This window comes from Thalia democratica, chromosome 2 (assembly GCF_965202585.1).
Source record: "Thalia democratica chromosome 2, ktThaDemo2.hap1.1, whole genome shotgun sequence".
In the NCBI taxonomy this organism is placed as follows: Eukaryota; Metazoa; Chordata; class Thaliacea; order Salpida; family Salpidae; genus Thalia; species Thalia democratica.
In genome coordinates, this window is record NC_139166.1 from 2671908 (window position 1) to 2688591 (window position 16684).

General features: G+C 23.4%; 1 protein-coding gene across 1 annotated transcript in view; it reads right to left on the reverse strand.

Annotated features, from left to right (window-relative positions):
• The window catches only part of LOC145849899 (E3 ubiquitin-protein ligase SMURF1-like), a 53511-nt gene extending 37658 nt beyond the window's left edge, over positions 1-15853 (reverse strand). The window contains exon 1 of the mRNA XM_082955002.1: positions 15449-15853. Within this exon, the coding sequence (XP_082811128.1) occupies positions 15449-15833 (385 nt within the window). The 5' untranslated portion in view covers positions 15834-15853. The remainder of the gene's footprint in view (positions 1-15448) is intronic.
• Positions 15854-16684: the final 831 nt, after the last annotated feature.

Sequence of the window (16684 nt, forward strand, 5' to 3'; positions counted from 1 at the left end):
TTGTATACCAAAGCTAGGTGTACGAAAAGACATATAAATAGGATTAAACACTGTCTGTTTAAAAAACGTGATTTCAAATCAAAGAAAACTTTTAAAGTGTGTTTGATAAAAACGAGAAAAGAATTAGTTAGAGTTGTAAAAAAACAAATTGTTAGCAAAGTTTGTGAACGTGAAAAAATAGGTTTTAGGAGAAAATATGTATATTTATATAACTTAAAAAACTAACAAGAATTTATTTTTTTTTAATTAAAAAAGAAAAGTATTTTGGTTAATTTTTTCAGCGCAAAGCCTTAATTTCCAAATAAAACAACTAAAGGACAAAAAAAAATAACAGTAACTTTAAAACAGTGTTTAAGTTTAAATTTTCAATTCTTTAGATGTTAAAGGTTTTATTCTTACAAAAAAGCTTGAAAATAGTCTAAAACCCAGACGAACAAATTAAGTAAAGGACAAAGTCATTAAAATTTGACCAACGTACATTTGACTAAACTAAGTTGAAATTGATTGTTTAAAAAAACAATACAATTATGACTAGTTTCATTTTCACAAAAAAAAAACGACTTCAAAATCACCAAAAAAATAGCAACCAGACTTAAATTAGTTGAAACATTAAAATTTGGCAACTATTCTCAAAAATTCAGAATAAAATGACAATCTGTAATTGTTAAAGGCAATTACATTCATTACCAATGGCGCCGTTGTCTGTAAAGTCCAGAAAAAAAAATCAACATAAAAAACCGGTTTTTGAATTTAAGTTAAAGGATATATACTTTGCATATAATTACTTTTATTTAAAAGTGTTTGTGTTAAACTAAAAGTATTTTTTGAAAACAAGCAAAAGGTAACGAAATAATTAATTCATTTTAGACAGACATTTACTAGCTAATGTTAAGTATTCTTGTTCAGACTAACTTTAATTTAATTTTATATAAAGTTTAAAATAAATACTTAACTCTACGGTAAACTGTAAAATATTAAAAACATGTAAGTTTAGCGATTTGAATTATAGGCTAATGATGCAGTTTTTTTTCTAAAAATATTTAAAACAGGCTAAGTTTGAACATTAAAACATTTATTAATACCAGCTTTGAGAAGCACTAAAAATGTAAATGATTGGATTTTTATTAATTTTTTTATTAAAGAAAACTTTTTGTGAAAATTATTATGTCTAAAAACAAGAAAATTATTATCTAATAATTTAGAAAACATTTAAATAAATTTGTGATGTCGTAGTACTAAAACAGACACAAAAAACATAAACGCATTTCGTCAGTTAAAAAAAATATTTTTGGTAGTACAAACAAAAGAGTTGTAAATTTTCAACCATTTAAAGTAAAATTAAGTTTTACTATTTCTACATGTCTGTCAAGGCAATTAGTGTAAAACAATGGAAACTGTAAACACAACGAACAAAAATTGTCATTTCGGTGACCTCTGACAACAGGATTAAAATTCAGTTGCGTAAGAAAATTTTCATTGTTTACCCAAGTTGTCAAAGCAATTAAGGTTTGCGTAATATGCCTTTTCGTAAAAGTAAAAAAAAGTTAATAAAATTTGGTTTTTTTTTTATTGCAAAAATTAATTAGTCTAAAAAATAACAACTTTAATAAAAAGTTTTAATTTAAATGTTTCAATGTACTTTATTCGTTCGCCTAAATAGGTTTTTAAGAAAAATATTTTGTTTTATATCAGAAAGCCTTAAAAATTCTGTGAAAAATCAAAAAAAAAAAAATTAAGGAAACACTTTTATTCAAATTAATACTTTTTAACTACCTCCTTCAAAACCAAAAAAAGTAATTAGTGTATATTAAAGTGAATTAACATCAATTAGTTTTTGTAAATTTCACCAATATTTATCTAATTAATTTTTTAAAGTAAATCTTTTGGTTTTAAGGTTTAACACTGGAAACTTTTATTCAGCTAAATATTTACTCTGTACATAAGTCAAAAAGTCAGTTATAACTTTTTAAAAAACACTATAGGAAAAATGAAAATGAAATATCGTTTATCAAAAATAAAAAAAAAGAATGAAATAATGAATAGCATTGACTTTTTTAAACTTTAATTTAATAAAAAATAATAATAAAATAGCTATTTAGGGTGTTTATACTTTCAAATCTTAAAAAGATTGTTTTTCAAACTTTTTACTATACTAAGTGTTTTGTTTAATAAACTTCTAGAGGATTATATCACTTTAGTTTAAAAATAATATAAATTTATTATAGCTAAACTAACAAAAAAACTTAAGCAATTAAAGAAAGATAAAAAAGTAAAAAACAATATCCCATCTTATTACACTATGTCATATAATTTTTTTACATTTTTTTGAGTTATTTGTACAAGTAAAGTATAAAGCAATATGTCAAAATTTCAAACAATAAAAAAGCTTATCAAAACTTTTGTACGGCACAAACGGAAATTATAATTCTAATAACCTTGAAAGTAGTTCTATAATTTTTTTTAAGCCGTTCAACTATGATAAAACACAAGTTATAAATTTGAAAAAAATACTTGTTACGTTTTTATGATTTTTGTTATGAAATGAAACAGTTGTAGTAAATGTATTTATATATATATAATATACTATTTGTTGTAAATGTAGTATTTCGATTACAAGTATTGTTAGTTTGATTAAACTCTAAAAGTGTCAAACACGTAAAATATATTTTGTCATAAAATGTATAAAACATGTTATTTTTGCTTATCAATTAACTCAATCATTTGAAATAATAGCTAAAAAACAACTAAATTATAGAGATTAGTAATATACCATATGACTTATTAATATTGGCTTGTTTAACATTTTTTTAATACTTTTAGATGCTCTTAAACTTGTTTAACTCGCAATAATTCTAAATAGATTTATAAATAGCTTAATTCCAAACATTAAAATTAAAAACAAACTGAAACAAAACTAATAAACTTTCTAGATTTTGTTTAAATCAACCTTGGTTTTAGGGTTAAACAAACAAAATTATAATTCCATTATCCAGCATAAGAAATGCCATTGTCTGCATATATAAATTAATAATTACAAAACAGAAATTGATACATTATGTCATTCATATAAAAAATCAAAAGTTGTCTATAAATTTTAAATAAGAATGTTTAAATAAACTTAACTAAAAAATATATAAAGATAACCAATTTTCAATGCCTATCACAAAAATCTAAATACAAACAAAAGGAAACAAAAATAATAAATATTACGTCATAATGCAATCAAAAACGTCTGGAAATTCAAATTACATCATTTTCCTATTGCATTAGGCGCCAAGTTAACCTTTTTTTGTTTCGGTTAAAAAGAGGAAAATTAACCGAGAAATTTTGGAAAATTTAGAGAAACTCGACAATAAATACTGTCATTTTGTGTGCAGCAGCAAAAAAAATCGCCATTAAGCAGAAATAAAAGAAAGTTTGCGGGATTTCAGAAATTAGGAAAAGTTTTCCAGACTCTGGAGTATTTCGCGCGGCAGGATGATAGGATTTCGTTAAAAATAGTTTTTGCGACACGGGGGAGGTACAAGCGCCTTATTGTTCGAGAGCGACTGGTTTTCTGGGAAGGACGGGAAAGAGGCAACCCGAGACAAAAAAAAACGTTGTGAAAAATGACAATTTTATGGATATTTTATTAAAAATTAAAATTAATAAGTTCAAAATATATAAAAAATATTATTATTAAAACGAAGAAAAAAATCAATTGATATAAACAAGTATGATTCAGTTTCTCTTATGTCCATTACAATTGTGGTCAAAAAATTACGTGTTTCTATTTTAGTTTCAGTTCTCTATACCGATAAGTATATGTGTTTTAGAGCATTTCAAAATTTTAGTTTTGCCGAAATATTGTTTGTGGCAACATTTGTATAAAACTTAAAAACTTTGTATTAAATTTCACGTTTATAATCAAAAAATTTATTGGAAAACGGTTTATCCTAACTTTAGAAAAATTAATTTGTTACTCTTAGTGCAACATATAAATATAAAGACCATAACGTAGACTAAAACTAAACTGACTTGTTTAATCAAAAATGGGCTAGTGAAATAAATTTCAAAATTTCTATACTTTCAGATTCCTTAACGTAAAATTGGTCTGCCGCGAAATTAATGTGTTTATTTAAGCTTCGGCTAAAATTTGAAAGTTGTTCTTTCGTAGAGATTCTCAAAATAAACTTTGCCAAATTTGGCGTAACTTTTGAGACAATCTAAAAATACAACTTTGTCTCATTTTGTTGAGAAAAATTTGTTTATTCAGAAATCACGTTTCATAGTTTATCTTCAAATTTTTTAAATAAAATTTTAACGTAAAAACCGATGTAGTTTTGTATACACTAAGAATAAACTTCGGAAACGATTTTAAAGAGTATTAATTTAAATTTAAAACTTAACTTTTTCTTTATTTCTTATTTTTATAAAGTGCGGATATAAAGTAATTTCGTTTTAATCTTAGAAAATAGTTTAATGGACACACATGTATAAATGTAGACATTTATTTTAAAATGTCTTCTCAACATAAATAAAAGTAAATAAAGGTATAACTTTCTTAAATTAATATCTGAGCAAGCTTTTAAAGGTGCTAAAAAAACTTTTTAATTGACGTAGTGATTTGAAAAACCAACAAATACTTTTAATTTTTTACACCGTTTTGCTAAAACACAACCATTAGCTCATAATCAATCAATTACTTAAAGTTAAAAGACGAAAATTTTAATTAAGTAAGTTCAAATTAACTTAAACTGTTTAAGTTTTTCAGACAAATACTAGTTTCTAGACATTTTATTAAATTTAAATTTAAAAATTGGGAGGATTAAAACTTGTTTTTTAACAGAAATGAGAAATTTATAAAGTGTCTATTAAAATATTTTTAAAAAAAAAAACTATTTTTGTTTTAAATGTTATTTAAAACTGGTAAGTAATTAAATTTGTCTATGGCTTAAATAAATCACCTACTTAATAGACTTAACAGACGGAATATTTAGTGCTTTGTCGTCAATTTTTTTATTTATTCTTTTATTTTGACGTTTATTTAAACTTTAATAGATTTAAAATTCTAAGCTTCAATATTTTTAAATATTTGAAAATGACATAATTCGTTTATGATATATACTAGAATGTCACGTTTTTCAAATTTATAGTACGATAACTTTTTAGACGTTTTTAATATTGGAAAATGTAATTAAATTACTCTAAGACGTTTATTAAACATTTGAAGAACTGTCTGTACTATATCATTTCTTAGACAAAGTAATGACGATCTCTCATCAAATTGAAAGTTTACAAACTGTTTTCGAGTAATTAAATTTCAGACAGAGAAGAAAAATAAAAAACAAGATTCGTTTTTAATTAAACAAAAATGTAAAAACAAGATAGAAAAGTCTAAATTTTAATTATTTTTAGTGTTTAAAATGACAAAGTGTAGATAAAAAATACCTTTAAATAAATTTAAAATATCAGACAGCAGAAAGAAATTTAAAAACAACTACCAAAAAAACAAAAAAAAATTAGGTATATTAAATTATCATATTAGTACACATATTTCAGACCGTATCTTTTGTTTTAAACATATAAAAATGAAGTTAAATTTTTCTTAGACACATGTAAAAGTTTCGAGACAATATCGGCATATTGTCATTTCTATTGCAAATGATCAATGTCAACTCGTTACAGTAATTATGACGTCACATAAAAAAAGTTAAATTTTTTAGAAAAAATCACGAATAATTAAATTCGAAACGTCTAGAATTTTTATCTTTTGATATTTAAACATTTTAATTTTTAGCTACGATAGTTTTAAAGATAATTAAGATGAAAGCAAAATATGTCACGAATAAAGTTAAACAACATTGTAAAATATGTCTAAAAACCTTTTTCAAATATTTATTTGCTTATAAGCTAGTTTAGAGATAAAAATCCATATCTAAAATACAATCCAAATAATAAACAAACATTTTAAGATAAAATCCATAATCTAGCTGTTTTTAAGTGCTTTAAGATCAAATTTAAATATGTTCCATTTAGAATCAAAAACTTTAGACATACAGTGTTTTTTCGACCTTAATTCACTTTTATATACATGTTTTTATTTCCGACAATTAAACCAAAACTGCTAAACCATCCCTTATTTTAACATGTACTCACATGAAATATATAAATATTTTACCTTGTAATTCTAGTGCGTCAATCATTAAAGTAGTCAGAAACATGTAGAAAATTGAACGTTTTTTTCAATTTTAATTGCGTAACACTTACCAAGGTTTTACGTAAGTTTAAGCGTTAATATTAAATATTAAACATATTTGACCTTTAGTTTCAGTTTAATATTTGTAACTTTTCATGTCACTTTGAGACTTACATGTACTTATTATTAATGACATCAATTTAAGTTTGGTATTAAAAAAATATGGACTTCAAACTTGTTTTTAGTAGCAAAAAAACTTGTAATCTTTGAAGTTTACTTCTTTTTTAATTTTCTGCTTTAAAATTAGACTATTTACGTCAACGGATATTTACTATACAAAACTTACAGTATCACTATTTTTTTTTAAATATATCATACATTAAATTCTATAAAAACATTTTCCAAAAAAACAACCACAAAAAACTTCACTATTTTTTTTTAAGTCATAACATTAGTATACAATATTCATAAAGTTGTAAAACTTTTAGTACAACTTCATAAAAAAACATTTTAAATTATATTTTTATTGATACAACTTAATAAAGTTTCTTGCTTAAACATTGATCTAATTTAACATCATATATATATATATATATATATATATATATATATATATATATATAGACTAATATGAACTTGTAAATCGATACAGCTTAATCTTTTTTGGTCACGTACTCTTTGAATGTAAGTATTTAATAAATTATTACAAAAGTTTAAAAGTAATTTAAGAAGCTTGAACAACATTTAAGTTTTACATTATTATTTTATAATAAGCTTTAAAATTATTTCGCATAACGTAAACAACCACTCGATTTTTTTTACAACTTCCGCGTTTCTGGTAGCAACGGATGTTTACTTAGCAACCGTCTTTGCAACAACGCTACTTTTCGCATAGCAACTAGGCGACAGATTAGCAACGAACGGGTTTCCTATGGCAACGTCGGCCGTCACGGTCTGGTGACTTCACCACTGAATTATTTCCGACGCGTTTTTATTTAATTTTTTTTCAGACTTTTTCGTTGTTTTTTTTTTCGTTTTAGACTGATCTTATCTTTTACGGCCCCAAGTAAACATTTTCTACGGTAAAAAATTTAAGGATTTGTTTGTCTGCCTATTTGATGAGGATTTTTTTAATTTGCTTGTTAATATTCATTGTCGTGTAGATAGTATGAACATAAATTTATTAAGTTTATTCGATGCAGCCAAACTTTGTTGTTAGTAAAAATATATTTTGATGAAAAAGTTTACTTGTAAACCATGACCACTTCAATTTAAACACGTTAAGTATTATAAACATATCCTTTTTTTTAACAAGACAAATGCATTCATTTTGTCTAAATTAAGCAAACTATTCAATTTATACATAAAGTGTCCGAAAAATTTTTCAATTAAATTTTATCTCCAAACGTAACTATTTATTTTTAAATAAACACTGAGGCCTGCAAACATAATTCAACAAAATTAGAATAAAAACATTTTCTTTGTTTTTTTTTGTGCTATAACTGTTTACACACCAAACATAAAATTCAAAATACTTAACAATTGAACCGAAATTAAATAAAAAAAATCGACCAAATAAATTTAAGTTCGTTACACGCAATTTACTGAGTACAATAAAAATCGCTTTAGGGCAAAATACGTCATACTGCCGATTTAATTACCGATATAAAAATTTGGCATCCGAAAATTTCATTCGAATACATCAAATTAGAATTATCAATTCTTGATAAATACTCTAAGACCGGATAAACGAAATATATTAAGATTGACATTTCCTGAAAACTATAATGCTTTTAATGCATAAAAGATTTTTTTTTTATATCGAGATTATTCTAACCACAACAAAAAACTCTACATATATGGATTTTTTTTAATATTTATCCGCTAAGTGGCGCTATCAATCTTCTCACCACTTAACAGTTGTTTTTACAAGGAGTCTTGTCAGCTAAGTTTTTTTGTAAACAACTTTGAACTGATATGTTTTGTGAAATAAAACCAAATCCAACGTAAATTTATAAAAGCATGCTTCAAAAATGTTTTGAAAATATATATATATATATATATACAAAAGTTGTTTTTATACTTTACAAGTGACTTCATACTTTATCTTTATAAAACTTTATTGACTTATCTAGTGTTTCTTTTATTTATTAAATACCTTAAGGAAAGTTTATCTAGTTATATCATAATGTTAAATTGAATTGATTTATTAGAACAATAATAAGTATTTGTCTGACATAAGTTGAAAAAATGGTTATCAATTAATTAATTAATACTTGAACGTAAGTTTATTAAAAATAAAAGTTTATCATTTTATCAACTAGCTTCGTACAAAAGTATCTAATCTGAAGCATAATAAAGTTTACAATATTCAAATGTTTGAAAAACTTTGCCTAGTTCAATAACCAAACTGTTGTTTTAACAAAGCTGTTTAAAGTCCTTAAATTGGTTCAGTAAACTCAAAAAACTGTAAAAAAAATATTAAACGAAAATTTTTTAAAGTGTTCTGCAATGATAAAGTTATGACAACTAAAAACCTTTATGTAGCTGTATTGTTGTTTTAAATGATAGTTTAAAATACTTGAAAGGATTAAAAAACAGTTAAATGAGTTTAAAAAGATCTATCAATATAAACTTTTAAGCATAACTAAATTTCGATTTGGTTAAAACAAAGTCAAAGTTTATTACATTTTAATTTAAATAATATAAAAAAAAGATAGATGAATAAAAGCTAGTTTATTTATGGACAGAAAAACTTTAAAGGAATAGTTAAATGAAAAAAAAATATCTTAACTTATAAAAATACTAAATATTACTATTCAGAGATAATTTAAACAGATTGTGAAACAGTCATTTTATTGTTTACAAAAAATTATAAAGAAGAAAGTATTTGTACTGTCATTCTTAAGACAACAAGGTAATGTTATTTGTTAAGAAAACAATTTATGTTAAAACAAACAATGTAACACAAATAAAAAAACCAAAAAATAATTTTTTGATTTGAAATTCAAGGCTAAATGTAAAATAACTAAGAATGAAAATTTGGTTAAAATTATTTTTTTACAGTTATTAATTGAAATCAAAATAGTTTTGAAGTGTTTTTTTTATGAGTACTAAATAAATTCTTAAAGGGTGACTAAAATAATCTAATCTAAAAATGTTTGACAGAAAATGAACGGAAAACGTGTTAAAAGTTTGTTTAATGTTATCAAGAAAAACATAATTAAATTTTATTTTTAAATCAAAATTTTACTTTTAAAATAACTAACTGTACTAGAACTTTTAGATTTAATTATTAAGTTTAAAATATTGTTTGAAATTCAAGTTTAATTTACTTTCTAAGTAATCTTAAGCACATCAAAATAAATACAACAAAATTGAAATCGTTTTAAATGTGTTACGTTTTAGCCACAATTAAATATAAAAGTTTTTTTTTTTAACCGAAAACATTGATTAAATTATTTATTGTGCTGATAAACAGTTGACTAATGTGTTCTTCGAAATAAAAATAAATCAAGTTTTTTTTTTAAGTTTATATGATTAATAATTCACAATACAATATGAAAAAACCAAGACACATAGAGTACAAGTTATTTATTTGTTCAAATAAGAAGACAAATAGCTTCTGCTAAGTTCTTATTTGCTTAAAAAGCAAACGCACTTAAATAGTTTGAGAAAATTTTCAAGCACTCTTGAATCTGGTGCAAACGGTTTGGAGAAAATTATGTCTAAAACCTGATTAATTTAAAGTAAAATTTGCAAAATATCATGTAAAAAACAGTTGTGAGAAATTTGTGTTTAAAGTCCAATTGTTTTCTACTAAATTTGCAAAGGTTTAAACAAGTTGTAACTTTAAAAAAAATGTTTTCTAATATCTGATAAATTTAAAGTAAGTTGCTTTTTAACTACTTTATAAGGGGATTTTTTCTTTTTATTTATTTTACTTTATACAGCACTTAAACAAAATTTTGTGAAAAATTACTTTTGCTGTAAGAAACTTATGTCAAACTTATGTTGCTGTTTAATTAAATATTTGCAAAGTGGTTATTTTCTAGTATTTATAATTTTTAAATAAAGATGAAAAAATGCTAGCACTTATTTTATTAAACTTTAAAAAAAAAAACTGTGGTTTGTTTATTTTACAAAATATTTTTTTTAGTAGTAAGTATATAATTGTATATTGGTACAATAGTTTTTAGATGAAATTTTACTACTTTACTATTTTACTAAAAGTACTGTACATTGAGTTTTCTTATTAGATAATCATTCAAGTTTTAATCTCATTTTAAATAAATGTATAAAATTAGACATAATTATAAAGTTAACTGAGTTAAAATTTAATCAATTAATTACAAGAGATATTAGTTTTTCAAAATAACAAAACTTAAACAATTAAGAAAACTTATCAGTTTTATAGAACATTTTCATATAATATTCAATATTGTAAAAGTTTAAACTATGTATGAAAAACTATTATTTTCACATAAACATTCACCATAAATTTATTTTTTTTTTAAAGTTTACAAACATATTACCTGGCAATTTAAAAACTTTCAAATATTTTGCTAACAATTTTGATGAAAAGAGGTTTTAGTAAATTACTATCCTTTAAACCCTGGCATTGTGTTTAAAATCCATTTATTTAAATTTTATAATCTACAAAATTCTTTATAGACTAAATTGACGCCAACTATAAAACGTTGTAAAACATTTTATTCTTGTCAACAAGTAAAAATCACCCCTTTTTTTCTGAAATTTATTTTACTGTTTCACGTTCTTGTAAAAATATTATTTTTATAGTATTTAAGAAAAACATCGAAAAAACTGAAAATTTACTCGATATAAGTTCGTTTCCTACTTAAATAAGTTAATCCTATTTAATTATTGAATACAAAGAAACAAACATCAAAATATTAAAAAAAAACATTGCAAAATAAAATTATTGCATTGTATTACTTCCGTTAGTTTTGGTAAATTATATGAAACCTTAACAATAAATAAACTTGTATATGGAAAAATATAATAACAAATTACAAGGAACAAATATTAGGTGAAACTATACAAATGTACCATAAGAAGTGAGATGGCTTTAAGTTTTTCATACAATTATTTAAAGATATATAAATACCTACTTTACTGCAATACTATTTGATTTCTAAACTAAAAGGAATAAAGTTTAAAGTTTAAAAAATGTTTATGTCAAGAAATTGATTAAATACTATTTAATTATTTTTTTAAATATAGTTTATATATGATTAACGTTATAATTATAAAACAATGTATTCTAAAAACTACAGCAATATCTGAATAGTTTCTGGAAAACATTTTACTTGCTAATTTAAAACTTTTTTTTTTATTTCACTACTTTTAAAATCTAGCTCGTCTATATCTAACTTCAAACACTTTATTGACTTTTCGAAACAAGTATATAGTTAAAACTTTTGAAAATTAATTCCTAAAATTACCAACATAGCTCTAAAAATTTATTAATTTTTTTTTGTTTGGTTAACGTGTTTAAAATATTACATAACAAAAAAACCAAAAAAAAATTAAATCATAATAAAAAACAGTTTTTTACACAAGGTCTACTTTAGTAACTTAAAATATATTATTAAATTATACTACACATCAAACACAACATCTTAAACTTAAAAGAAATGATATAGATGTACATTAGCATCAGACGTTATCTAAAAAAACTTTCATTTTATCTTTTATCTTGTAAATACATAAAGTAACATAGAATTAGTCGAGACATGAAACTTTGTAGAACTATAGAAAACACATAAGTATTTTTTTATTTACTTAATGTACTTACATGATTGCGTTAGAAGTTTAGATACTAAAAAGATTAAAAATAATGTACTTATAATAAATTCAATTACAGTTAATCACAAAGTAATAAAATTTTCAAACAAAATACTTATATTGTACAAATTTTTATTTACTCTTGTAACAAACTGGAGTTCATTTTTTAGCTTGAACTGACCATATTCCCAAAATAGAAACTTTCCTAAACTCTTTTACAATTTGACAAGTAACAATTTAAAGCATTCTACAAAGTAAAACAGCATATATCAAAAACTGTAAAAAAATATTATCTTGGTACTTTATTTGTTAAGTAACTTACAAAAAAAGTGTAATATTTCTAAAACAATTGAACAAGTTGTTTAAAATTACAATCGTTTACAAATAAAGTTGGTAAAATGTGAACAGAAGATACAAATACTAATTAAACAATAAATTCTGAGAAAGTTTTTTGAACAATCCTGAAATTTTTAGCGGAAATACTACTGGTTGATGCAATATTAACAATATTTATTTGTTTCCGCTTCAAATCTCACAAACATACAAACAAATTCACAGAGATTTAGCCGACATACTGCGAACAGACAAACATTCAGTAACATCTGCACAACACGAAGTATGCAACGTTGCTACATGTGGTCACTGTGTAAGCACGAGGGGTCAAAATGTGTCTGGTCAGCAGCAGAAATGTTTGTTGGTAAATAAATGGTTTGCACGGAAAACTTTCCTTCAAAAGTTCAAAGTAAAATTTTCATTTAAGCGCAGAAGGAGGTAAAGGGATAATCTTTTAAAGTTTGTTTTCATAGAACAACGGCCGTTCTTGAAAGCGCTGTTAGAAGCTCAACAAATATTTTAAGTATAATATTAAATTTTTTTTTTCCTGTAGGCTTAAAAAGTATTTTTTTAAATGAATTTTTTTGGGACATTTGCTTATAAATGTTTGTTTCAACATTAAGGCTTTAAAAAAAGTGATTTTCGTGGTAAACACAATTTAAATAGACTTACGAACATAATGGAGGTTTTATAAAAGAAAAAACTTTTGTAATGTATTTGTATATATTAATTTTATATAACTTCTATATATAGACTCACAGACTGATTTCGCTTAATTTCAATGAAAAGGCTTTGTTTAATCTGCGGTTTTTATAAGAAAACATAAAAATGTGTGACTTTACACATTGTTCTGTCATTTAGAAGAATATGATTAATTTCAATAAATAAATGATTGTTGAACAACATTACAAAAAACAGCACGTTTAAAACAAAAATTAAAGTATAGTGTTTTACCATTCAAATATTATGAAGAAACTATCCTTAAAAGTTTCAGTTAAGTAAACTATTTGATTTTTAAGTTATATTTAAACTTTAAATTGTATTACAAGTTTTGCTTAGTGTTTTAAACTAATTGTTAAAGACAAAAACTAGTTAGTAAGTTTTTATAATAAAATCGTTTTAAGAAAAATTTTCATTATACTTTGTACTTAAATGAAAAATAATTTGTAGAACACACAAACATATTTCTTCACTTAAACTCTTCAACATTGTTAAATTGTGTAAACATTTGAAATAAAATTTTATTTCACTTTTGCATGTAGTTAGTGCAATAAAAACATTTTTGATCACCATTGTTAACCTTACAAATTGTTCATTTGTTAATTAAACTGCTAGTAAAGTTTTATTGGTTCTGTTTCGTTTCAACAAAATAGTTTTTAACTATAAAAATTTAAAGATAAAAGTAAACTTCACTTACATTTTTTAAACAATTTAGCTATAATCTAAAACTTATAGATTTTCTTGTTTTTCATCGTCATAATTAAATTAATTGTTTACAAATAGATAGAGAAGTAGGTATATATTTTACTCATTGTATTGTATTTTATAATAGCAAAATCTAATTTTATTTTTAACTTCTAACATCTAAATCTTTATTTTATATAGAAAAAAAGTTTAACAGAGATTGTATTTGTAGCAATGCTTAAATTTTATTATAATTTAATTTGTTCTTTATAATGAGATTAATAAAAAGTAATTTACTGAAACCCAATTCTTATTTGTAAGCAAACAAATAAAGGATTATATTTAAGTAAAAAAATAATAAATTTCTAGATTAAACGTCAACTTGTCAGACAAACTTTAAATTAAATAAATAAAAACCAAGTTAAAACTATTTTGTGTTGTTTTTGCTACTAACAGAAGAAAGCTTTATACTAATATATAAATTTTTAAATAAAAACTATATTTAAAATAATGAAAATATTGTAGTACTTCTTACTGCTATTGAAAATAAAGAACCAAAACATTTGTCGATCTTTTTTCTAACACTAGTATACAACTTTTTTTATGTTTTGTATATAAAATAGTAACTCATTTAAGGATTTATTGGAATATAATTATCTAGTTTTACAGCAGAATATCATATCAAACTTTAAAAACATTATTACATACTATGTTTTTTAAAGCTTTATGATTTATATCTTTTTTACTTAACAATTTTTACTTAACACTAAAAACAAAACTTAAAACTTTTATCAGTATCACATAACTTTACAACTGCTTATCAATCATCTTCTTTAAAAGTTAGATAATGTATAGTTTTAAAAAAAATCAATAGGATTAATCTTTCAAGAACGCGAAATAAATCATACTTGTTAAATTTTCAGTCAAGCGAGTTTAAACTGTAAACTTGTTTAAGTATTTAATTCACGTTTTTATAAGCTTCAACAACTGATGAATTTGAATAACAAAAATCTGAAACTAATTAAAAGTTTTTATTTATTTTATATTAGTTGTGTTTTACAACAAGTAAAATTTAAAAAGTTCTTAAACCAGTTTAAATAGTGTTCAAAAGTATTATAACAATTCATTGTAAATAGATAGTAGATACAGTTTAAAACCAATAAAAAGTTCACAACTGAAACAAAATTGTTAAAATTAAATCTATGATTATTAAATAAATTCTAAATGCTTAAAAAATACTGTAGAAATTTCATACAAGTATTTAAACAAGGCTATTCAAGTCTAAGTGAAATAAATTAACGACTTTACTTTATTGCTATGCAATTTTTTCGGTATATAATATACTTTTCAAGCTTATCGGAAAAAACTAGTTTTTTAAATTTAAAGTACAATGTTTAAAATACTTGAATTAAAATTTGCCAGTTTTTTTTCATTAAAATGTCAACATTACAGGCTTTAGCATAAAAAAAGTATAAAAACAAAATATATCTGTTTATAAGTCAAAAATGTAGATTTCAACTGTAATTTATACACAGGTTCAAAGTAACAATAATATACTAAACAATTCAAAATATTTAAAAGCTTTAATACCCATATCATAAGCGTTATACTGCTAAATATCTAAGTTCGTACGAAGATTCATACTTTGAACACATTAAAGGTAATACAAAAACAAAACAACTTCAAGAATATTTATCAGAAATTTATATTCAAAAGTTCACTGACCTGTAAGTCTGATCTTCTGTTCGGTTCTGTTGTTCCTGCTGTGCGATTGTGACGTAATATCCACGTTTTGTGACGTCATTCTGTTGTTTTGTGATGTCATTCTGTTCGACCTTCCGTTTGGTGACGTAATAGTTCTGTTCGGTGACGCAACACTTTTGTTCTGAGACGTAACAACTCTGTTTGGTGACGTCACACTTTTGTTTTGTGACGTAACGACTCTGTTTGGTGACGTCACACTTTTATTTTGTGAGGTAACAAATCTGTTTGGTGACGTGACACTTTTATTCTGTGACGTCACAAGAAGTTTGTTTATCGATTCCTTCACCGGAAGTTGCGGACCCGAGTTTGTACTCCTCAAAAATTTCGGTTGGTGCTTCGAAGCCATCAGTGATTTATTTTTTTTTTGTTTATTTATCTTGGAAAATATTTTGTTCTGTAGCAAGTTTACTTTGTAAAAAATTTTACACTCGAGTTGTTTTTTGTTTCCTAGCTGACTAAAAAGTTAATTTTGTGACTTGTTCTAATTTAGTTGACTTTACAGCCATGTTTTAATTGAGGTTTAAAAAATGTTTATCAATTAATATGAGAAGACTATCACAAATATTAAAAACCAAGTTTGTCAAGTTTAAAAACATAGTTGGATTTTTTTTTTATCACAATTAAATATTTTTCCTCTAACAAATAACTTTAGAGTCTAATTTAGTTAATTGAATAGTTTCACATCACTATATGGTATATATGCCAAGATTTTTGAAAGTAACATTTATTTAGTTTTTCAATTTGTGTTCTGAAAATAAATATGTTAAAAAAATCAAGTATAACTTAACATAGTGGCAAAACAAAACATGCTGCAATTAGTTTACAAATCATATAAAAGTTTGTACTACAAAGCTTAATGTTATTAATTATTTCAAGTAGTTCAAGGGCTGTTAAGTGCATAATTACAATCCATTTATCTTTGAATTTCCAAAATTTAAAAAATTTTAACGGTCACATAAAAGGTTTCAACAAGTAAAAAAGTTTTAAGGTTTTTTATGATTCAGTGTGATAAGAAACTAAAACTAAAAGTAATACCTGTATTAAAATGACTTCTAATTTAGTTAATGATAGATTTTCTTATTAAATTATAATTAACTTCCAATAAACGGAATTTATTTTTAAAAAGGTTTTCACTCAAAAAATAAGAGTTGATAATTTTATAATAAAACATTATTCATATAGAATAGTGAATAAAGA